The sequence below is a fragment of the Onychomys torridus genome, chromosome 6, assembly GCF_903995425.1.
Source record: "Onychomys torridus chromosome 6, mOncTor1.1, whole genome shotgun sequence".
NCBI lineage: Eukaryota > Metazoa > Chordata > Mammalia > Rodentia > Cricetidae > Onychomys > Onychomys torridus.
In genome coordinates this window covers 78,584,003-78,609,802 of record NC_050448.1, presented here as the reverse complement: position 1 = coordinate 78,609,802, position 25,800 = coordinate 78,584,003, and the positions used below count along the sequence as shown (strand labels likewise).

At 41.2% G+C, this 25,800-nt stretch overlaps 1 protein-coding gene and 1 pseudogene across 9 annotated transcripts in view; both read right to left on the bottom strand.

Annotated features, from left to right (window-relative positions):
* The window catches only part of Phtf1 (putative homeodomain transcription factor 1), a 54,599-nt gene extending 30,231 nt beyond the window's left edge, over positions 1–24,368 (bottom strand). For all 9 annotated transcript variants that reach the window (XM_036189432.1, XM_036189435.1, XM_036189436.1 and 6 more), the window contains exons 1-8: positions 23,869–24,368; positions 23,526–23,600; positions 22,865–22,921; positions 9,085–9,154; positions 7,969–8,127; positions 4,587–4,743; positions 2,701–2,835; positions 1,490–1,649 (exon numbers count right to left, since the gene is read on the bottom strand). In XM_036189432.1, the coding sequence (XP_036045325.1) occupies positions 1,490–1,649; positions 2,701–2,835; positions 4,587–4,743; positions 7,969–8,127; positions 9,085–9,154; positions 22,865–22,921; positions 23,526–23,570 (783 nt within the window). In that variant the 5' untranslated portion in view covers positions 23,571–23,600; positions 23,869–24,368. The remainder of the gene's footprint in view (positions 1–1,489; positions 1,650–2,700; positions 2,836–4,586; positions 4,744–7,968; positions 8,128–9,084; positions 9,155–22,864; positions 22,922–23,525; positions 23,601–23,868) is intronic.
* On the bottom strand, positions 18,345–18,774 carry LOC118585506 (annotated as a pseudogene).
* Positions 24,369–25,800: the final 1,432 nt, after the last annotated feature.

Below are 25,800 nucleotides of genomic sequence, written 5' to 3'. Positions count from 1 at the left end.
GCTGTGAGCCCTGTCAACTACAAGAACAACTGGTCTTGCAAGATTTGCCTATTGGTGCAATGCTGGCATGAATGTTACGGGAGCAACCTATTGCTTTCTGATTGAATTTAAATCCCACTCCCCAGAAGAGAATTCTTGCCTAGTACTATAAACCTGTGGCCAAAACTCCATAGTTGAGGAGCTCCTAGGCCCTTATATTTTCCTAAGTGGACACAGTATCAAATTGCCTTCTAAAACCTATCTTTGTACCCTAGTCAGAAAAGCTTCTTTTTCCAATGGACATCTATTAACATATATTCACACCTGGTCAAAGTACAGAGTAAGTAAACCAAAAATGAAACATGTATCACACCACCCTCCCCTCAAGGCTCAGGGAACATTAGTGAAGAGAAGGCAGAAAGTCTAAGAACCAGCCATCAGAGAGGACTGCTGCAAAATAGTGTCTTCTGGACATGACAGGAACCCTAGCCTCATTAACTCACAGCAGCTGTGGCGCCTGCACAGGCTCAAAAAGTCAACACTCCAACACAGTGTGGGAGGGACTCTCAAGGCCTCCTCACTAGCTGCAGAGCTGCTGGCAGATGATGGCTGCTGAAAAGAAGAGACTGTTTGCTTTAGGGCTGTGGTCTCTGGTATGTTACCCACGTGCCAGAGGATGGCCTACACCCATGTTCTGGCAGCACTAACTGGACTCAGTGGGTTACAGAAGAAGAAGGGGAGGGAGATGATGAAAATGACATAAAGCTAGGAGGGAAATGGGGGGGTCCAGCAGATAGGGAGGGGTTCAATATACTAGAAATACATCATGTGCACACATCAACTCCTCAAAGAATAAAAAAAAAAAAAAAAATACTGTATTTTAAAAAAATAATAGCCAGGAGGTGGTGGCGCATGCCTGTAATCCCAGCACTCGGGAGGCAGAGGCAGGTGGATCTCTGTGAGTTCGAGGCCAGCCTGGTCTACAAAGCGAGTTCCAGGACAGCCTCCAAAGCTACAGAGAAACCCTGTCTCAAAAAACCAAAAACAAACAAACAAATAAATAAATAAATGCTCAAGAATAAACCTTAATAAATTATTAGATTAAATGCCCCAGCTCAAGACTGAGAAAACATTTCAAAACTACAAAACAAAACTGTAGTTTTAGACACAGAACAATTCACCTGCACTAGACTGAGAAGTTTCCCAAGCGCTTTACTAAACTGATCACTGCCTCTAGAAAAGACAAGGTTCCTCCACACTGCTCTGGTCCTTTCGACCTGCCCATCCTCCATGAAGGCTGCTGAGTAGCAGACTCAGTAAGGTCTCCTCCTGGCGCAGAAGCTCCAGTCTGCTTATAGTATTTCCTTGTTCATAACCAGTGGCTTTACTTACAGTTTGTTGACAAACTTTTACACTTATGGGCATCTAGTCTGCATTTCTGACACAGTCTCAGAACAGGAAAACTTTACATAGGACAAAAAAGATACTGTTACACCCATCTAGAGCTTACCCTATGGCACTTTTCTCCATCCGAAACCTTCGCTTTCTCTCTTGCTTGCCACATTCTTATCTCTGGTCGACCCTGTCTCTTCTTAATGATAGGATGGAGACAGCCTGAGTCTTTGTCAGTTTCAGTCCCTTTGTTAGATACTAATTTCACCCTTTTAATCCTATTTTTCAAAAAAGAAAAAAGTTACTAATTACTTTTCTGAGAGCAATATATTTTTCATGAAATGAAGCTTTCTTTTCTGGAGTACAATGTATTATTCTGAAAGTCAAGAAAATTCAGAAATTGTACTATTCAGACCTCTAGCTTGTGAAAGGTATTCAAAGGCAGATTACTCACTCACTCATCAAGATTGCTCTCTCTCTACTCACCTCTCCAGGGGAATGCCCACTTCTATCTCACACTGCCCATCCATGCACCTCACAGTACCTGCCTCTCTTCTTTTCATTTCCTAAACACTATGCTACAGAGCCCAGAATACCTTACCCCTTCCTCAACTGCTAAGCTACATACCAGATACAATAACCCAGAATGAGTCTATTTTACTGGGACTTGACCTTCCTACTATTCCCTTCCTGACTATGACAATCACCTAGGACACAGACTGCACAATATCCAGCATAACGCAAACACTTCACCAAGGGGAGTAAATACATCTTTAAAACAATGTGTGAACATACTTCACCTTCAAATAAGAGCTTTATTTAATTCACCATCCTTAATATAAGAAAAAACAAGTGCCTGAGTCATCATACTGGTACTCTCACAGCCTGCATAATTAAAAATGAGTTATAGTTTGTCTTTAATCTATTTGTCTTTCTATCCTATAGCCAATCAAATCAGGTTTCTCACCACATCCCATTCCTCATGGGCATCAGCTCTAAGAAGCCCCATCTTTTTCAAATTCTCCTTTCTGTCAAATGTTGGCTAAGGCCTTTTAGCCTTTCAGAGGGCTTTTTGCAATTGTGGTCTAAAAAGCCATTAAAATCAAATGCAATGAAACATTGAGAGTAGATTACTAGTTTTATAAGTAACATGAAAGATGGTGGATATAATAGTTTGAATAAGCAAGTCTTTCTAGAATGCTTAAAAATCACAGAACTATCACACCAGGCTCACACCCTTTACATTTATGGTCCAATTATGATACAGATCCTGCAAACACTAAGGTGAACACAAAATCAAGTACAAATTCCAATAAAAGAGACTCCCACCTGTTGCCAAAGAGAGTCCCCCAAAACCCACCAACACTGGGTGCAGATTCCAGAGTTTCTACGGCTCTGACTTTATCAGGGGAGTTAGTTCCATTGTCTCGGCTCCCATCACCATTTACAGTTTTTCGTAATTTTCTACAAAAAATATTTCAATAATTTTAGATTATTCAAGACCTTTTCTATTTATGTCCATATTAAACCTTCAGAAAATTATGCTAACAGACTATTTCCTGAAATTAAACATAGTTAGCCTTCTACACCAAGGACAAACGACTATAGGACATTTCTGATTTAAGGACAAAGCAGATTCAAGATCAAAGTCCTATGCCATCACTTTGTTCAGCCACTGAAGAATGGAACTGCAGAGTATCAATGTGGGGCCATGAGCCTCTTCAGGCACTCTCCACACCAGCCTATGACCAGCATTTCTCTCCATGTACATTATCTGTCTACCCACCAGCACATTTAATCAGGAGACAAACAGTGATGGCACCTATCATTCCCACTGACATTCTACACTGTTAAATGACTCACAACTATGGCCCGATTCTGTTGTAGACTCCACCTATAAATCAATGAGACACAGCCCAGTGACTGATTACTTTAGAAAATACTAAATTTATAGGGAATCTCTTTAAAAGCAAATGTTCTGAAAATAACATTGAAAAATGAATGTGTTGAAATTCACTGAACCCAATGTCAATGTCTTATTATTAGTTGCCTAAGTAAAGAAATCTAGAAATCCAGAAATAGTCTGAGGAAAGAGAAAACAACCTGGAAGCTGACCCTGACCTACTAAGACAACTTCACCACTCCAAACCCCATATACCACCACACAATCAACACAAGTCTAACAGAGTCCATAGCTCAACAATCAAGAAATTGGCTTGGGGTGTTGTATTTTGTTTTTAAGACAGGTTCTTACTATTAGTCAGGTTGGCCTGGAACTCATTACATAGACTAGACGGGCCTCAAACCTGAGGCCATCTTCCTGTCTCTGCTTTCCATGTGCTAAGATATAGCACGTACCATAAGGCCGGGTTTCAATTACAAATTCTTTTTGAAAAACAGGTCAAAATGTTGGCAGTGTTACCCCAATGTGCTGTAATCCTTATCCATAGTGAATTTTCACAATTTTTTTGTTGTTGTTATTGTTTTTTGAGACAGAGTTTCTTTCTCTGTAGTCTTAGCTGTCCTGGAGCTCTCTCTGTAAAATAGGCCGGCCTTAAACTCAGAGATCCGTGGGCCTCTACCTCCCCAGTGCTGGGATTAAAGGCGTGCACCACCACCACACACCACTACCAGTCCAATTTTAAAGAGAATGTTTCTCAGCTGGACGGCGGTGGCGCACACCTTTGATCCCAGCATTTGGGAGGCAGACACAGGCAGATCTCTTAGTTTAAGGACAGCCTGGTCTACAGATCAAGTTCTAATACAGCCAGGGCTACAACCTGCCTTGAAAAACCAAAAAAGAAAAAAAAAAAAGGAGAGAATGTTTCTCTCCCTTTCCTTTGCCTCTTCTCTCTCTTCTCATAGGAGGGTGCAGACTGAACCCAGGGCCTCACACATGTTCATATTAGGCAAGTGTCCTACACTTATATATCTATACCTCAGCCAGAGAATGTGCTTTTTCAAAACCAGTAATTACTGGTTTTGAAAAAGAAAAAAAAAAAAAAAACCACTTCAAAATAATGTTTGAATAAAACATTAAAATAAATGTTAACAAAAGGTAGTAATTTTCCTTTTAAACATATGCACTGAGTGCAAAAAGGTCACATGAAACTAAAAAGTTAATCTGGCTTCTTAGCATGAGGGGAAAGTGAAGAGCATTCATTTGTAAGTCAAATATGCAACAGAAAGGAAGCTCCAGTCGGCCTGTCCCTTACCTTCTTCTCCTACTGCCATTGTTTCCTGACGGCCTCGTTATCTGAGCCGACACGATCTGACAGTGGACAGTTCCCATGAGGAGCATAAGGCACAACGGTCCAAGCACTTCACTCACGTTCACAATAGGCATCATGAGATACAGCACGATCGCTGTGACTGCAGAGGATTGAAAATGCAAAGCATTAAAAAGCACACTCTAGTAACTGTACATGCTACTTCCACAAGCTGTCGTTCTAAAAGAACTAATAAAACGAAATAATTTCCTAGAATATCATGCACTTGGACATTAACTGAGTAAAAATTAAAGTCACAGATTGCTGAGTAAGTGAAAAATAACCTACTTGAAGTATTTTGCAAACTGGAAGCATGATAATCCAGACATCACTAATGAGCTCCCACCACAGGATAATCAGATGCCACATGCTGCAGACAGTTTTAGGTATTTTAAGATTTATTTTTACTTATTTGAGAGAGAGACAGAGACAGAGAGAGAGACTGTGTGTGTGTGTGTGTGTGTGTGTGTGTGTGTGTGTGTGACTGTGTGTGTGTGTGTGTGTGTGAGAGAGAGAGAGAGACTCTGTGTGTGTGTGTGTGTGTGTGTGAGAGAGAGAGAGAGAGAGAGAGAGAGAGAGAGAGAGAGATTCCCCGAAGCTGGAGTTACAGGTGGTTGTGAGCTGCCCAACATGAGCAGCAAGTGCTCTTAACTGCTGAGTCATCTCTCTAGCTCCAAAAAAGATAGTTCTGAACAATATTTGACTCAAAGGAAAAGTATTTCCCAAGGCCCAAGGATATCTGTAAAGCAACTACCAAAGCTTGGATTTGAACCTGGGAATTAACTACTTTGCTATATTGTTTCTTTTCATTCTATATATGAATCTTCAAATAAATAAAAATGAAAAATAGAGCAATATCAAAATTATCTATAGAACTTCCCACTATAGACAATTTTATAGTTCTAACCTTTAATGTATGGCAACTCTCATGTTACTGAGAGTTAGTTGCTGGTGGAGAAAAAGTTAGCACTAACTCAATGAACAAAGATCCTTGTTGGATGAATCTTCTACAAATTCTGACCAAGGCTGAATTTCAAAGAGAACCCTAACTTCAACATGATAACAGCAGAGTATTCACTAACTACATCCCTGTTGGTCTGTGAATACAGACAGATTCTCTATAAACTCTAGAAAGCAAGCAGCGTTCACATACAAAATGGAATTTCATCCGGGCATTCTTTAATTTCTTTTTTTGTTTGTTTTTCGAGACAGGGTTTCACTGTGTAGCTTTGCACCTTTCCTGAAACTTACTTGGCAGCCTAGGCTGGCCTCGAACTCACGGAGATCAGCGTGGCTCTGCCTCCCGAGTGCTGGGATTAAAGGCGTACGCCACCACCGCCCAGCACATTCTTTAATTTCTTACTCTCTATTATTTACATCTACTCTTACAGATGTGGCTCACCTGGTTTGCATATTGCTCAATTGGGTTTCAGGCCTGCTATTTGTTTCTCCACTCAGTTTACCCTGAGGCATTTTTCCATTCTTCAGCCACACCTCTTACTTCCCCTCTTATTCCTGCATCTCTTCTTCTTCCTCTCCTCCCTATCACCATCCTTTTTCACTTTTTCATTGTAACCTTCCAGAGATTTAACAATTCATCCGGGCATCAGAGGGGAGAGGAAAGAGGTCTTAACTGGAGGAGGTGATAGACCACATGCGATATGAATGAGGGGAGGGGCTTAAAGGTTTGTGCAGTGGAGAGGTGAGAGGTGAGGAGAGACGGGAGAGAGGATGTGGAGAAAGTGTGGTTTAACCACAACTAAGTTTGCCTGTGCTCCAGTGACGGCCCAGACCCAGGCAGTACAAGCAGCAATGACTGAACTGGACTTGGGGGTTTAAGAACAAAAAAGGAAAGACATGAAGTTGGAAGAGGTAAGCATTGAAGGGGTCCAGAGGGCTGAACAAAGAGAGGAATAAGACCAAACTACATATGTGTATGAAACTCTCAAATAAATAAAAATATTTTCTAATATTTATATAATGTATCTTTATATTTGTATATTTATATTATATATATATGGGCAAGACTTAATTATATAAAATTAAACATGCACAACTACTATATGTATACACACACACACACACACATATGCACCAAAGAATTGGTTGGTTTTGGGGTTTTTTGTTTTTTTGATTTTTCGAGACAGGGTTTCTTTGTGTAACAGTCTCGGCCATGCTGGAACTCAATTTGTAGACCAGCCTGGTCTCGAACTCACTGAGATCCACCTGCCTCTGCCTCCTAAGTGCTGGGATTAAAGACAGGCACCACCATCCCCTGGCAAGAATTGTTTTAAAATAAATTTCTTTCTGACTTTTTTCTTTTCCTTGAGTTTTTTAAATTATTTTTTGGTTGGTTTGTTGTTGTTTTGTTTTGTTTTGTTGGCAGAGGGTGGGGTTTTTGGGGGGAGGGTAGGGGTTATGATAGGGTCTCACCATGTAACTATAGTTGGCTGGCCATGAACTCATAGAGATCCACCTACTCCTTCCTCCTGAATGCTGGGATTAAAAGTGTGGGTCACCATGCCCGGCTAAAAGAATTTTTTATATTTATTTATTTTGTTATATGTAAGAATGTTTTGTCTGCATGTTTTTGCCACATTATGCCTGCTGCCCACAGAGATGTGAATAATTGTAAGCTGCCAGGTGGGTTCTGGGAATTGAACTAGTAATCTTAACCACTGAGCCAACTTTCCATCCCTTCTTTCTGATTACCAGTAAATGTTTGGTTTATATACTTATTTTATATACCTGTATATCCAGTGTGGTGATTAGTTTTATATCAACTTGACAAAAGCTAGGATTATCTGAAAGGAAGGAACCTCAATTAGAAAATGTCCCCATAAGGTCCTACTGAACATTTTCTTAGTGATTGATGGGGGAGGACCCAGCCCATTCTGAATGGTGACAACCCTGGGCCAGTGGTCCTGGGTTCTATAAGAAAGCAGGCTGAGAAAGCCATGGAGAGCAAGCCAGTAAGCAGCACCCCCCATGACCTATGCATCAGCTTCTGCCTCCAGGTTCCTGCTCTGAGTTCCTGTCTTGACTTCCTTCAGTGATGGACTACAATGTGGACATGTAAACTGAAATAAACCCTCTCCTCCCCAACCTGATTTGGGTCATGGTGTTTCACTGCAGCAATAGGAACCCCTAACTAAGGTTTTGCTGCCTATCTAGGGTGGCATAAAAAAATTTCTTAAGGAAAAATAATTGCAAGTTGAAATGGTTTAAAGGCCTGCTTTAAAGACTCAAATGAAAGGGTGAGAGTATAGTAAGTCTCTGTTAAGTATAGAAAAAGTAATCATCATAGTTTATTCCATTCTTGAGTTACCTTGCATGAGGTAAAGCAGCAGCAACCAAACAAAGATTCTGAGAGAGGTAACCTGAATCCACCAACTGCTGAACAACGGAAAAAACACCACTCGAACAAGCCCCTTCCGAGTGAGAGATGTCCATGGAATCTCAGGCTTGGCTTTTGCAAATGTTGAGCCTTTAAACAGTCAACAAAAAAATAAACATTTATTAAAATGCACAAGAAACATGTATATGCACTGTACTGATGGCCATTTGTCACCTTACATTAGAATGGGTGCATGGGGTAAAAATCAGCACATGACCTGGTCAGCTAAGGTGCTGGCAAGACTTCTAAGATGCTCTCACCTCAGGCACAAGGACAGGTGCTCAAAACAAGTCAGGCTCACCTGAATGGCAAACAATACATTCTTCTTAATGATACAACAACAATCTCCAAAGCATCTCCCTTTCGCCTTTATTAAAATCATGCTATTTACATAACCCCAAAACATTACAGCAAAGGAAGAAAGTGCAAAACCTTGAATGATAATGGAGAAAGGTTACTTTGAAAAGTAATTATATCACAATATATGGAAGATACCTAAAACTATTCTATGGTATAACATAATAACAAACTAGGTGAGATGAACTTCCTACAATCCCAGTACTTGGGAAGTTGAGGTGAGAAGATTGAGCTTGAAACTGGGGGGGGGGGGGGGGCACAAAAAGGGAGGGAGAGGAGGGCTGAGGGAGGAAGAGAGGGAAGGAAGAAGAGAGGAAAGGATGGGGTTGGGGAAGAGCACTAGTTTGGTTGCTGTTGCTGTGAGGAAGCACTAACCAACAGCAGGACTGAAGCAGAGACCACAGAGGAATACTGCTTACTGGCTTGCTCCCTTGGCTTGCTCAGCCTGCTTTCTTATACAGCCAGGACCACCTGCCCAGGAGTGGCATCTCTCAAGTGAGCTGGGCACTCCCGCATCAATGATTAATCAAGAAATACCCCAAAGACATGCCCACAAGTCAATCTGATAGAGGGGTAATTCCTCAATTGAGGTTTCTTCTCAGGTGACTCTAGTTTGTCAAGTTGTGAGAGGAAAGAAAAAGAATGAATTTATGTAGTATGTATATTAAAAAAATCAATTTTCCAACTCACCTCTGATTAAGTCAACATCAATCAAGTCTGGCTTTATGTGGCCCATTTTTTTTGGTTTGTTTTTGAAGCCCTATGATTAAAAAAAAAAAAGAAAAAAAAACAGAAATGAATCAAGAAAAACAGTTCTTTTAAGAGTAAAAGATAAACTGTCTTCTTCCTTTTGGTATGGTGACTACCAACCCTGTGAGCATCTAAGGTGCTGCCACTGTCCCATCTCCTAATCTGGGTGCTTTTTATAGAGTCCCATTCCTTGGAGAAAGTCAAGCTGTGTGTTGTAATTATCTATGTGTGCACATTGTCATCGGTTTTTAATTTATCAAAGTACAGCTTATAGACTCAGGGCTTCAGCTTCATGGTTGAATATGAGTTAAGGCTGGACATCTCCTTTACAAAATCGCCAAGTGTCAGTAACCAGGGGTGGTTTTCCTGGAGTCTCAAAGAATCCTCCAAAATTTTCCTTGCTTGGGAGTTACAGGCTAGAGGATTCTGAGTGGGAGTTTGCAGACTAAGCTAAAGGGTTTTATTATCTTGATTTATAGTTAACCCTTTATCTAACCTGAAGACTCTCCAATGCACTTTATCCAAGATAACATCCCAAGCTTCCTACCTAAGGGCATTATTATCTATTAAAGTTCTGGGTGATGGAGCTCTAACTTCTCTGCATACAAACTCTACCCAATTCCTATTTTCTGAAGCCCAGTTCATCTTTGCCACACACACACACAAAAAAAAAAAATCAGATGCATCCAAGGCACCAGACTCTCAGGAAGCTGCTGGGCAAGCTGGTCCACTCAGCATTCTTCTCTGAGATCCAGAAACTTCTGGAATTTATCATCTGCTAAGAGGTTCCTCTTCAGTCCTATTTCTTAATATTGCGATGTATCCATTTGAGAAAATCCCTGTGTCTACTTTATGTAATTTAGCCATGAACATTATTTCAAGGAATTAAATAAAAAGCTTTCTTGGGCCTTGGTCTTCTATCATTTCATATTAAAGTAGCTTAATCTGCAGTGTTACTGTATGTTAGTCCACTTTCTAAGATCAATGTAAGAATTTCTGTTGCATCCTCAAGTTTCTAATAGTTCTAAAATTGATCACTGTTGCTTCAAAGACATGGCATTTCCCATTTTGTTGTTTTTATAAAAGTAAGAATTTGAAAGTCAAAATAACCTTGCCATATAGTAAGTGTATATTTATGAAATTATCTTTTGATTTTCTTTCAAACTTTGGTTTGTCTAACTTGCTATTAATCCTTTAAGAGATAAATTTAGGTAGAATAATAGCTCAGTGGACTAAGTGTTTGCCACTCCAGTGTGAGAATCTGGAGATTCAGATCTCTAGAACCAATGGGAAGCCACATGCAGAACACACCTGTATAACCCCAACACTCCTATGGTTAGGTAGGAGGCAGAGACAACACACCACTGCCTGGCATACACATGACTAACAAGAAACCTTGTTTCAAACAAAGTGAAAGCCAAGGACTGATTCTTGAGGTTGTCCTTTGACCTCCACACACATGCTCTTTCAGGTCACCAGGCTTTAGTTCCCAGCACCCACATGGCAGCAACCATCCACAACTCCAGTTCCAGGGAATCCAGCAGTCTCCTGTGGCTTCCAAGGACAGGCACTGCATATATATGGTTTATAGATATATATGCAGGCATGATACTCATACACAAAATAAAACTTTAAGAGAGAAAGAGATGAATTTTAATTCAAACTCAACTAACACTTGTAGAAGCTACTTCTTAAGTTTTGAAATCAGATGTTTAACTACCAAAGTTAGTGTAAAAGGTTAAGCACGTTTGCTCTGCAAGCAGAAGGACCTGAGTTTGAGTCTCCAGCTCCTATATAAAAGCTAGGCATGGCTGCAGTGCCTGTAACCCCAGCCTCAGGAGAGACAGATTCCGAGAGCTCAGTAGCCAACCTACCCGGCCTATAGAACAGTTCCAGTGCAATAAGAGACTTTTCTCAAGATGGTAAGTCAGAGAATGAGAGCAAGCCATCTAAATTCCTGCTGGGGTCTCCTGCAACACACACACACACACACACACACACACACACACACACACACACAAGTTAATATAAAATCTCAAGGTTACAATAATAGAGGCAGTTATCTTTGACTCTTTTTAACTAAATTGATGGGGTCAAACAATTTTAAGTGAACCCCACATTTCAATCCAACTACAGGCTGTGATACCACATACAGAAAAATTCCCTAAGACCCTAAATTACAATAAAATTATATGGTAATTTAAGAGAAAAAAAAACCTCCAAAGAAGCATATATACTATATACACATACACACCTATATACATATATATGTACTACATCCTACATACACATATATGTATATATACATGTGTATATATATGCTTGTCATAAAACATTACATTCAAATTCAGAAGTTACAATTTCAAAATAAAAATATTACTATATTTTACTCTAATAGAAATAGACCTTGTAGCCATCACACTCATGGGAGCTTCAAGTCTTTGTTCTCTTCATTCTTGACTTATTATGTTAGAGAAATATGATTAGCATTATGCAACCCTCCCTCACTGCTCAGTCAATAAATACTTAACATGCATCTTCCATGTTAGACATTCTACCTGGATAAATATAAAGTAAAAAGTGAGTCAGTACAGGGTCTGTCTTCAAAGAATGTATACTACAGCAGAGAAGATGGACTGTAAGGCAATGTATGAGGGTCTCTCAGGAACAAGGCCCTGAACTCCTCTATCATTTTTCTTTCCTAAGGGGAAAGAAGTCATTAATAAATTCATGACCACTGCTCTTAAGGGAAATAAGCAACACACTGGGCACAGTGGCCCACACTTGGAATTCCAGCACTTAGGAGGCTAAGACAGGAAGATAACCATGAGTTTGAGACTTTCCTAAAGTGCCACATAGCAAAACTATTTCAAAACAAAACAAGTTACCATATACTTTAATATATGTTGAACAGAAGGACCATAAAAGCAAAAACCCTATACCATCTTTTTGCTGAAAATCTTTCTGCTGTATCCTGTAGGCTATACAGCATGTGTAAGAGAAACATGTATCTGGCAGGGCAACCTACAGAGACAGCTGATTCAAGCTTCTGGGAGCTGGGGACTCTAGACCGACCCAGGCCCTCTGCATGTAGGTGACAGTTGTGTAGCTCGGTCTGTTTGTGGGGCCCCTAGCAGTGGGACCAGGAACTGCCCCTGGTGCATGAGCTGGATTTTTGGAACCTACTTCCTATGGTGGAATGCCTTGCTCAGCCTTGATGCAGAGGGGGAAGAGCTTGGTCCTGCCTCAATTTGGTGTTCCACGCTTTGTTAACTCCCATGGGAGGTCTGCCCCTTTCTGAGGAGCGGACTGGGGAGGCAAGGGTGGAGAGGAGGTGGGGAAACTGTGGTTGGCATTTAAAATAAAGAAGAAAATGTAAAGAAAAAGAAGCACATGTGTCAGGCACTTTACAAATACTTCAAATAAGTGTTCTGTGATAGAAAACTTGATTGTCATCACTTTATAGCTAAAGAAACCAAGACCCAGAGATCCAAAGCAAGTTACTCAGTCTTCATCATTATACATCCTTGCTCTTGCTACATGGAACCAAATGCATCCGACAGCAAAAGGAGTTTCTGTTGGCGATCAAACACTATGACCTGACCTAGAAAGCTTTAATGAGTAAACCCTGGGAGTTCTTCCTCATTGGTTCCACACAATCTCTATCCTAGCAAGGAAAGACTGCAGGAGGGAGGTGGGACACTCCTACAGTGTCCCAGTGTGCCACTCCTGTGTGGCAGCCTGGACCTCTGTAGAGTCCTCTCCCATAGTAAGCTCCTAACAAAACTGTGATACCATGTCACAAGTTTGGAAGCACCTTACAAAAAACCCTGGGCACATCACTGCAATTGGGACAAAACCTCTGACATATCACCTTAAGGAAGAGATAAAACACACTGGACATAACTGCTGCAACATCAGTGGACTGTGTGTGTAAACAATGAATAAAAACAGTCAGTGAAGCCCTGTAATTCCTATTTCCCAGTGTGCTGAATTTTCATTTTATTGCCACTAAAAGAATAAAACTACAATAAAGTCAAGCACAAAAGGGGAAGCAACCTTTGACTCCCTAGGACACATTGTGCACACTGTAGCTGGAATCTGAGATCCTCCCCCATGTGTTTATGTGGACACTTTTCACCTGCTAGTGGCAATGTTTGAGGAAGTTGTGGAAACTTTAGGTGAGGCCTCAGTGTAGTCAGTCAGTCTCTAGTGATGTGCCATGGAAGGTTATACCTACTCCCAACTTCCTTCCTTATTCTCTGCTTCCTGTCCACAGGTGAGTGGACAGGTGAGTCCTCTCCTCCTCATATTCCTGTTTCCATGATATTGGACTTTACAAGGAGCCCAAAAAATGGAGCCAAAGGATCATGAGCAAAATAAATCATTTCTTTTTTTGTTGCTTTATCGGAGACTGTGTTAAAGAGATAAGAAAATAACAACAGAGGGCATGTTGTCAACACAAAAGCCACAACAGCGTGAACAGCACTGAAGGACATGTATAACGTACACTCAACTCACTTCTGAGAAGTAGGGAGTCAGAGAAAGATTTCTCACGGAAAGTAATACCTGGGACACAAACTCAGGACTTCAGACGAGGTGACAGGAGCCTTTATCTGCTGAGCCACCTTACTGGCCCCACTTCTTGAGTTTCTTTTCTCGTGTTTTCTCATATTGCTTAGAGACCTGGTAGCAATTTTTTCTTCCAACTTTTCTACTCAATTTATTCTGAGCATTTTTTCTTGCTCTTTTATGTGTAAGCAAGTGCTCTATCACTGAGCAACATACAACCCTGCCCCACATTTTCATCTATAACATCTTTTTTACTTTTTGGTTATTTTTTAAAGATTTTTCTAAAGTTGGTAGATAAAACTTTGTATTTATAAATTGTTTTTACAAGTGTTCTACTTTTAAAATGGGATGGAGGATATATGATAGGTAAGCCTTCTCCTTAAGGGTGACAAGTGAATATGTTTTGAAGGATATATATGTAGATGGTCCCCAACTTAAGACTGTTCAATTTAAGTATTATCATCTTTACAACAATGGGAAAACAATATGTCCTCCACAGAAGCCATACTTCAAATCTGAATTTTGATCTCTTCACAGGCTAACAATATACAGTACAATGCTGTCTTGTGACAGGGGGTAGTAGCAGCCCCCAGTTACCATAACATCACCAGGGTAAACAGTCCACACCCTGCTATGGTCAGTGTTGCTAAGCTTGGCACTCAGGCTAGGTGCATTAACTTCCGATGGTATTTTCAGTTTATAATAGTCTGTCAAGAGCTATTATATTTATTGTGAAATGAATTAACTATTCATTATTAGGTCATATGGTTACCATTTTGTGGGACAAACACTATATTCAGTCAGAATTTCTCAAGAATGTATGAGCTGTAATCAGCATGTTATATGATACATCTCTTGAACTTAATCCAGTCTTGATTTTATAGTATCTAATTACTTAAACATATGAATTACTGTTTAGTCAGTCTGGGTCAAGGCCTTGGTATGTAGACTAAACTGGCTTCAAATTTGCAATCCTTCTGCCTCAGCTTCCCTCCCAAGTACTGTTAATAGTCGTGCACCATCAAAACATCTTAGTTCTTTAAAGCAATATCATTCCCTCTGTGCTTCTTTTCTCTTCCTTCTTCTTTAAGTTTCAAATATTTTATGAACTTTACATTTATATGTACACATAGATGCACAGATTTCCACTAACATACAGCTTTCTGAACAGTAGCCCACACTGCAGAGGGGCCGGCAACCATTTGACTCTGCAGTGTCTTTACATCTTTTCTCTTCAGTTAGTTTCTGCAGAAATTGCACCCTCCTCTTTAGCAGTAAACAGCTTGGCTGCCAGGCTCATTTGATCCTAGGTATTAGGGCTTCACTCAACCCACATTTGTTTCTGGTATAGGGCACAGAACTGTTTCAGCCTACCAAAGGGCAAGCTTCAATCTGTCTTCTACGAGAGGAAGACAGTGGTTGTATGGAATAAAGAAGGTCTGAGGGTGGGTCTGTTGCCAGTCTTCAGTTCTGCCCAACACAACACACTGACTGATAAATCTAGTTAAATTTACTGAAACTGAACACAGAGCCTTTTCTCGCTTCTTACCGGCTTTCCCTGCGGCAGAAGACATTCAGATGCTTACACTTTCTTCCTTCCCGTCTACTTCCCAACTTTGGAATTGTACTGACAGTTCTCGAATCTAATGGAGCCTCCTCTGCTATTCTCATTCCTCAGAGTTAAGCCCTTTTTCTTACTGCTGTAGCTGTAGACATTTCAGGACAAACCTCAACAGAGCTTAGGGCATGCATTCAACCTGTCATTTTTAATGAGGAGGTTCATCACACCATTCAGTACTAAGAATAAAACACAACAAAGACAGCTGAATTAGCCTCTGAACTTCACTAGCCTTTCTTTTCTAGAGATAGTTTATGTCACTTCCAAATAGCAGCTTTTGTTCTTTTTAATATTAGCTAGAAAAAATTTTCAAACAAAGAAAATATTCATTTAGCATGTTTTGTTCATCTTAGCAAGAAGCATAGTAAATAGCAGTAACAGGAAATATTCTTGGTTTGTCTTATTTTGAAAGAATAAATTGATCTTTATCACTAAAATAGTATCAAACATATTTAATATAGTCTCTCAATTAAACTTTGGAGAACAATTCATATTGTAAAGTATATGAAAATATTTTGTGTACTACACATTTTCTCCTACCATTGGTATAATTTATATACTGTTAAGTTTATCCATTTGAAATTTACAGTTTTGATAAATTATTAGTTTTAGTCAATTCATAGTTATACATTCATGGTTATATTCAGTACTTAGAATATAACTATCCACCCCAAAACTTCATGTGAGACCATGCATTAGTCAAATTTTCATTATGTAATGTAAAGTCTGGGCAGCTTTATAAAGAAGGGGGGTCATTTGTATACAGTTGGGAGGAGTAGGCCTGGGGCCTACAACTAGAGACAGCCTTCTGGTTGGTAACCTCAAAACAGCCCAGAGCATCACATGGAAAGAAAGGGGTATGTATATGCAAGTGTAACTCTCCCTATTCTGATCCTAATAAGCTCCCAAAGGCCCATCTGCAAGCACCACAGTAAGATCGATCACCTTTCCACTTTCCTAATACCTCGGAATGAGGATCAAATTTCAGCACATGAAACCCTGGGAAGAACACTCAAACCACAATAGCCTGTCTGCAGAAATCCCAGTTCCTAAGAGACTTCAGAAGGCCACCACTTACCTGTTTTCTATCTTTATACACTTCTAGAAATTTCCTGCCAGCAGAATCATATAAAATTGCTTTCCTTGGGCAGGTCCTTTCACTGGGCATATTATATAGGTACACTGCATCTGTTGATGATACACATTCCACTATACGGATATAAGATACTGGTTTAAACATTCACCAAGGGGCTGGAGAGATGGCTCAGAGGTTAAGAGCACTGACTGTTCTTCCAGAGGTCTTGAGTTCAATTCCCAGCACCCACATGGTGGCTAATAACAATCTATAATGAGATCTGGTGCCTTCTTCTGGCCTGCAGGCATACATGCAGGCAGAATACTGTATACTTAATAAAATTATTAAAAAACATTAATCAATTTGGGGTGAATTTGTAGACAGAGCTGTTTGTTCTCACTCATCTTGTAGATAACCATGTAAAAGGCATACATTTAACTTTTAAGAGACCATCAAGCAATTTTCAGTTTTCCATGCCAATCAATATTATCTGAAATTTCATTTCTCCATTTTTGCTCGGTAGGGTTGGTCTTTTCCATTTTAGCCATTCTAATAGGGATACAGTAGAATCTCATCTTCCTTGATGAATAATGAAAATGTGCCTAACGGCTATTTATTTAGTCTTTGATAAATGTCTATTCAAGTCTTTTTTGTTTTGTTTTTCAAGACAGAGTTTCTCTGTGTAGTTTTGGTTCCTGTCCTGGATCTTGCTCTGTAGACCAGGCTGGCCTCAAACTCATAGAGATACACCTGGCTCTGCCTCCCGAGTGCTGGGGTGTGCGCCACCAACGCCCAGCCTGTTCAAGTCTTTAACTATTATTTAAGTATGTTTTTTTTTCTTAGTTCTTTGTATATATGATTGAAAATATTTTCACATTTTCTCCAAAAGTAGCCACTCCTCATCTCAAAGGAGATGGGGTCTTACTCTGTTGTTCACACTGGCCTCTAACTCCTAGGCATAAACTATTCTCTTGTCTCAGCTTCCCAAGTAGCCGGGACTTGACAACAGGTGTATGTGACTGCATCCTCTTTTTAATTAAATGATATACTTGGGGGTGAAAGCTTTTCATATTGCTAACATCCAATTGTAGTGGATAGCCATCCCAGCATTGGCCTGGAAGTTCCAACCCCCACTGCGGCTTCGGTAATGGTCACGCGCACAAGGCGCACAAGGCGGGGCAGAGGAGGAAGCGGAAGACCCAAGATAGAGAGGAGGTCTCTCTCTCTTGGTTCTGGGACGCTGGACGCAGGAGGTAGACTGAGCAGAGTTCTCCAGAGAACACTGCCAGACTGCGCCATACCTTTGCCAGACCCTACAATCTATCCCTTCATTTGTAAGTTACCCCACAAAATAAACCTCCCTTTTAACTACGTGGAGTGGCCTTAATAATTTCACCAATATCCAATTAATCTTTTTCTTTTTCTTTTTTTTTTTTGGAGCTGAGGATGGAACCCAGGGCCTTGTGCTTGCTAGGCAAGCGCTCTACCGCTGACCTAAATCCCCACCCCAATCATTTTCTTATGTCTATGCTCTTGATTACTGAGGTGCCACAGCAAAAATGTGGATTAAAGAAGACAACTTTTAAGAGCTGGTTCTCTCCTGTCCACTGGTCCTCGGCTTGGCAGCTTTGTCAGCAAAGAACCTTGACTATCTGAGCCATCTCCTGACTCTTTTCAGGGGCTGCTGATGTGAGGCAAGGCCTCACTATATAGCCCAAGCTGGCCTTGAACTTACAATCCTCCTGTCTCAGGCTCCTGAGGACTGGAATTACAGGCATATACCACTATATATTTATAATTTTTCTTTCATAGATGTGTTTCTAAGAAGCTTTTGCCCATTTAAAAGTGACAAGATTTCCTAAGTTTTCTCCTAAAAATCTATAGTTTATTTTAATTTTTTAATGAATGAGGCAATTTATTCCAGCATCCTTTGTTCTAAGGCTTTTTACTGACAGCGGTCACCTGTCCAGTGATTCTGTCCAGATCTCTGTCGCAGAGGTGTTGTCTTGTGGCCCCATCTTTGTCCTTTTGCACCATTTTCAGCCCTTCCAGGGTGTTGAGGATCCAGCAGGCCACATCCTTGGAGCCTCAGGAGAAGTGGCTGTGGCTGACAGTTTCTCTCCTGTCCTCTGTGGACCCTGGTCACAGAGCTACTCCCAGCACCACAGCAAAGGTACAGATGCTGTGCTGTGGAAGTATCTTATGTGTAGAATCAGTTCTCATCACAGGGGGCAAGCTCTTTATGCCTAGCCAGCTTGACTGTGTCCACCCATTCAGGGACTCTCAGCTTCCTGGACTTCCTGAAGGCTGCCAGAGCTCTGACAAACTCCTGATGGTAAACATCTTTTATAGTAACTCCAGGCATCACACCATCCCAAGCTGCCAGCTAGGGGAAAGGGAATGACAGGGCTTCATGGGCACATGAGTTGAGAGTCCAGTTTTATTTCTTATAATTAAATCTATAATCAATGTTTTGTTATCTAAAGAAATAAAAGATCGTGTTACAGTTGATACCCAACCGTCTCAGCACCGTTGACTGAAAAGGCCATCATTTCCTTATTGAATTGTTTGGCACTGTCCTAGTATCTTCAGCTGTCAACTTGACACAGTCTAGAGTCATCTGAGGAGGCATCAGCTGAGAGATGGGCCAGTGATCTGTGGCCCTATCTGTTTACCTGATGACTAATGTGGGAGGGTCCAGCCTGCTGCAGATTGTACCATTCCTGGGCAGGTGGACCTAGAGCTTTTTAAGAAAGCTAGGTGTGCAGAGCCTAGGAGCAAGCCAAGAAGCAGAAAGCAGTGTTCTTCATAGTTCCTGCCCTGACTTTCCTCAGTGATGGTCTGAAGTATGAGCCAAAGAAACTTTTTTCTCCTCATGTTGCTTTTGGTAAGTGTTTTTATCACAACAACAGAAAGAAAACTAGGATGGGCATCCTTGTTAAAATCAAATTTATAGCAAAGCATGGTTAGTATATCTGTCCCATCATTGACAAGGCTGAGGCTGGAGGATTGTGAATTCAAAGGCAACTGAAACTACCTACAGAGCCCCATGCCTGCCTGGGTTACATAAGACCCTGTCTCAAAAGACGAAAATCATTCCAATAATGTGGTAAGGAGGGACTGGAGAGATGGCTCAGTGGTTAGGAGCACTTACAGCTCTTGTAGAGGACTCAGTTTCCAACACCCACATAGTGGCCCACAACCATCTATAACTCCAGTTCCAAGGAATCCAATGCCTTCTTCTGACTTCTGTGGGTACCATGCACATATGTGTATACATACATAGAAGTGGGCCAAACACACACGCATGAAAAAATAACTCTAAAAATTTTTTAATTAAACCAAGAGGTATGGATTTATTTCTAGATTTTTCTTTCCTATCAATCATAAAAATAAAAATACAATAATATTTCCCTATTTTGTTTACCATACTAAATTTTAAGATTGCACTATATAAGCCTTCCAACTCTGACTTTCTAAAATTTATTTTTAATATTTCATTCTTTGCAATCCATACTAATTTCAGAGCTAACTTATTATTAGTTCTTACCAAAAAAGGCTGGCTGGAAACCTGAAGGCATATTATTAAATATACTGGGAGATAACTGACATTTAAACAATACTGAATCTTCTAGATCATGAACGAGACATGTTGCTTTCTAACACCTCTGAAAAACATTGTGTAGTTTTAGCATGCAAGTCTTATACTTTCTATGCAAAATTCATACCTAAAATTTTTTACCTTTTATACTATACTGATTAGAATTTTTTTAATTTACTTATTTCTGTGCATGTGTGTGAGTGTATATGTCTTGTGTGCAAACTTGTAGGCCAGAAGAGCGCATGAGATCCCTCAGAGCCAGAGCAACAGACTCTGTTTGCTGGACTTTTCATGTGAGTGGTAGGAATCCTAACTCTAGATCTGCCTGACTGCACAAAATCACTTAACTGCTAAGTCATCTCTGCAGCCCACTTCCTTTGGTTTTTCCTATACAGGATCTTACTGTCTGCAGCAAAAGCTGGCCTTGAACCCATGGCAATCCTCCTGCTTTTGCCTCTCAAATGATGGGATACTTTCTTAATTTTACTTGCAGATTACCATAGCTAATACATTGAAATTCAAGTGATTTTTGCATACTAACCTTATATCCAAAGACTTTGCCAAACTTATCTGTTAGTAAATTTTTTGTAAATTGCCTAGAATTTTCTAATTATGTAGTTAAGTCAATAAGAATAAAGATAATTTCCATTTCTTTCCTATCTTGCTGCCTTTCCATTCTTTTCCTTGCCTTCTAGCACAGGTTAGACCATGATTAGATAAAAGTAGAGAAATCAGGTATTCTTGGTTTTTTCTTGACTATGAGGAAAACAGTTTTTATCCATTAAGGGTAACATTTGCTGTATGCTTTTTTCCAGCCTTTAATAAGTTAGGGGACCTACCTTCATCTCTTACTTCATCATTATAAATTTTACAAATGTATAACATTTTGTCAAGTGCTTTTACTGTGTCTACTCAGTAAATCATATGGTTTGGGTCTTTATTCCATTAGTCACAGTAAAATAGATCACAGATTACAGTGATCTGATATACTAATTTTTTGTTTTCATTTTAAATTTTTCCTTTTTTATTTTTAATTTAGCTTTTTGTTTGTTTAATCTAAGTATCTTTTTTTGAAAAAAAAAATCATAGTTTTTTTCACATTATGCTAACCACAAAACCCATGAAAGTAGAAACTGTTTATCTTTTTCAGGACATTAAAACATTTTTTTAAGTTTTTTTGTTTGTTTGTTTGTTTTCATTCAATGTTTTGACCATATTTTCCTCTTCTCCAACTCTTCCCAGATCCTACCCCACCCACCCAATCTCCTGTGCTTTCTCTCAAAATACACACATACATACATACACACACACACACACACACACAAACACACACACACACACGTTAACAAGGAACTCTGATAGGGTGCACTAAAAGGCACATGGTAAGATGCACGCAAAGAAAAATTAAGCAAACCTAAATTGGTTGGGGGGAGATTTCTTATTCTGCAGCAAGAGGTAAAATCCTTTTAAGGACCAGGAAACCAAAACCCAGACAAAAGCACATGGACCTGTTAAGGATCACAAGGTTAGAGGTCACTAAACAATACCTGATTTTCCCAATTCACAGAAGAATACGTAGACAAGATTTAGACAGTTAGAAATGAAATTTGGAGATTCATCTGAACCCCATCTCCCATTAATATAAGGGAGGACTGTAGGAAATTGTGAAGTTAGTTGTGTACTGAGTAGCTCAAACAGTTTTTCAGGTGATTGGCATATAAAGAAATGCACTGGGGGCTGGAGAGATGGCTCAGTGGTTAAGAGCACACTGGCTGCTCTTTCAGAGGACCTGAGTTCAATTCCCAGCAACCACATGGCAGCTCACAACTGTCTATGACTTAGCACCCTTGCTCAAACTATACATGCAGGCAAAAATGTCAATGAACATAAAAATTAATTTAAAAAAAAAAGAAATGCACCAATAATGGTTAAATATATCCCACCAAAGATTCAGAGGTCTAGTCTGATCGGTGTAACTTTAAGTAAGTAGAACACTCTTGGTTGTACTTACCCATGCTTTTAAAGTCATGATAAAGGTTTGCAACAGATCTTTTCAAAAAAGTCCCAAACCAAGAATGTACTGGCATTTATGAACACTTTCCAAGGAAGTGAGACCCTAGCTCTAGATGTATATTCTTTTCTTCGGGCTTTTCCTCAAGAAAATCAAATTACAAGTGGCTACTCAGCAAACACTCAATGACTAATTTGTACTAACACCAGTATTTCTTGTTCCTGTTTGGTGAATTAGATACTAAAATGTAACCCTCCCCTCTACTATTACAAATTAACCAGCTGGCATTCTGAATTACACAGTAGTTCTCGGTTGTTTGGTTATCATGAAGAAACCAAAGACTGCTCAGTTCTAAGGGAAATGTACAAAGAAGCATAAGAACCTGAAAATCTTGAAGGCTCGCCTCTAAACCAGTAACTGAGAAACAATGGGGGCAAAGGCTGGATGAAGGCCAAATAAGAGTTTTATTTGATTTGTACAGTGGTGATGATTGTATTGAGGAGAAGGAAAATGGAGAGAAAAGAGCAAGAGAGGAAGAGGACTACCACCCTCTTTAAAATGTGGGTATTTCTTTGGAAAAAGGATGTATTTCCACCTTCTAATAAAAGTCTGGCAATACTATGACAAGTGATAAGAAACCATATTCCTATTTACCTGGGACATTTGCTACTGAAGCCACATAACAACTGTCCTTTATCATTATCCATGCATTGTTGTCTTTCTTATAAAATTCAAAGAATAAAAGAATGCATAGTTGGTGGGTAAGTGCATATTCTTTAAAAAGTATGATCCACTATTCTCTTTAAAGCAGTAACAAAGCTAGAATCAAAGAAATCAATTTACCTTAATCTGAGTCTGTTCGATTGACTTTTCCCATATCTGCTGATCATATGCTCCAATCTGAAATAAGGAGCAGGCTATTTAAATGATGCAAAGGCGATCTCTAAGTCAAACCTCACAGAGCCATGAGCCTATTAAATATGTTGTCTGGAAAATGTGTTTCTCACATAGTAAATTCATACTTCCCAGGGCTGTTTCCAAAAACAAAACAAAGAACTGGATCTAGAAAGTAGTAAGGCAAAACCCCAAATATTTTAAAGATCACCTAAAAGCTATTTCCACTCCCTAAGAAAAATATCAATAGGAATATCAGAGAGGAATCAAAGGTAAGGGACAGCTCAATCAGACGATAATAGCAATCTGAACCATGCAGGGAAGGATTTCATTCTTTGTCTTTATAAAAAAAAATTAAGTTTGATAATTTGCAAAGCAAAGCATTGCAGTAGTTTGTGTGTGCAGCCTGGAGAAAAGTGACTTACAGCTCACAACCTGGAACCTGAAACTGGGTTTATAATGACTCTGCACATCAATTTTTTTTCAGTTATGTGGAGATATATAAGAATATTTGACATTACCAAACTTAAGGAAAGTAACACTATTATTTACGGGAGTTTTTCTGCAGACGTACGGTTTACACAAATAAATAAATAAATACTGCTGTTACCTTCTTCTGATACCACGATATGGCATCTCTCTCATTTGAGGCCATTTGGGTCTCCAGCCAGAGAGTGGGATTTCACTGAAAACGAAGGAAATGCCTCAGTGAGTGCAGCTGTTGAAGGTTATTGTCCCGTTTGGGGTATGACTGAAAATCTGCTTCTCTCAGCCTCTCCATGAGCTGCTCTCTCTCCGGCTGTTCGCCAGGAAGAAAAAGAGGAGGAGGAGGGTGGGGGGAGGGCGCAGCGGAGACCGAGGAGCCTCGGCGCCATCCGGGGCCAGTGTGGCTGGGGGACAGCGAGTACCCGAGGGGGCCTCCCGCGCCCTCCGCCGTCCCGCAGCCGGCTCACCTGGTGCCCGCTGCCGGCCGGGCCTCCGCTCCTCAGTGACCCCGGCCGGGCCGGGAGGCCGGGGGCGAGGCGGCGGGCCCCGCAGGCCGCATCTTCCCCCCGAGGCCCGGACACCAGCGGGGCCGTTACCATGGAGACCGCGGCGCCAGCCCAGCCCGAGGCAGCCGGGCGCCCAGCGCCCCGAGGAGCGCAGCCTGCCTCCGCAGACGCCCGACCTAGTCGGCCACCGAACCGGCCATGGGAGAAGCCGGGAACCAACTGGAAAACGGGGGGCAGGAAGCGGCACGGGTGCCTTCTCCAGCCACCTCGGCACCCGCAAGGAAGGGCTGGAGGCCAGCAGCCCGCCCCGGGCCGGAGCGGCGGCGCGCGTCGTCCGACAGGGACTGGCGGCGGCTGGACGAGCTCTGGGTGCGACCGGCCGCTTCCGCCTTCCGGCTCCGCCCCCGGCCGCCTTCCCGCCGCTTTGGCCTCCCTGAGTGGAGGCCGCCCGCCCGCCGCGCCGCAGTCACCCTAGACGCTTAACGGAAAATCACCTCAGAAACGACCCTCCCAGCACCCATCGATCCCCGGGAGGCTGGTCCCGATAGTCCGGAGGTTCCTGTGCGGGTGTGTTTAGTGTGGTGTTACTCCATGTCCGTGTCCCTTTGGGTGGACGAGGTCAGAAGGTAGTGGGGGTACGAGCCCTCCGTTCTTGTGGATGGACAAATGCCCGGGAATCGGCGCGGCCTGGAACGCGGGCGGGCGGGCGGGCGGGCGGTGGCTCGGCGATTCCCCCTCGGCTCTCGGCCGCTGACTGTGCATCTTTCTGGAGCCCACACCAGCCTGGGAGAGGATGCTCAGGGCTCGGGCCGCACTGGGGCTTTCCCCGAATCGACGGAAATGGCCGTAGAGGCTGTTTTTAGTGATTCCAGGAGAGGACGGGAGAAACTGTGTGCCCACGGGGTTTCTAAGCTGCTCTCTTTTCTGTACTTTGTGTGCACCATTAATGGCTTGTTCCCGGAGGCCATTGTCTTCTACTTACTTAAAGCTGTGTCCGTTCTTGCCATGGGCACAAAGTATTTAGGTGATGTAAGGCTAGTAATAGCAGACGATAGCTGTCACTTGCGACTAAAAGGCAGTCTCCACCCTATAGGCATTCTTTAAGTCATTAAAGCCGTATCAAATGAAAGTTCTCCACAATGCAAACCTACTAAAATGTTAACACCCACAGGAATTTTTAAAAATTACTTCACCCGCACATTGGCAGTGGTCTCCACTGCTTTTTACCCCTTAACAGTTAAGGGGTAAACTAAAAGCTGTAGCCCTTCAGTACTGCTGAGCATTGTAATTCAAGGCAACGACCAACTAATTGGTAAATGACAAAAAAAAAAAAAAAAAAAAAAAAGACCTAAAATCAACACTAATAACAAAAGCATTTGTCTTCATTGCTGAACACACAGAAGAGGTTTTCTGGGCTTTGGGCAGTATTTTGGGAAATAAAATTAGTGGTTCGGTAGCAAATCATTTTCCAGGAGCCCTGGTAAAATGTTTCAGTGTTCGGCAGCATCCTAATAAAACACTGGGGTTGAATGCTGTCCCCAGTAATGAACTTCAGTGATTTTAGGAAATAATTACCTCCCTACTAATGACTGTGAGAACCATGGATGAGATACCCTGAGGTGCCTGCTGAGAACTAAGTGCTGTAGGACAAGCACCTCAACTACAGAGTCCACCCAAAACTTAATGAGGGAAAGAACCCATTTTGTTGTGTCCCAGTCAGCCCATCCACATCAGCTTAATCGCCATCTTCATTATTATGCCATGCATTTTCACAGATACCTACAGTGTGTGCCAAAATAAACGCTTAAGGAAGGTCGAAGCACTTGTAAATGATTCTAAGCTGCAATAAGGGTAACTATCACAAATGCAAGCTTCATTTTTTTCGAAACTAGT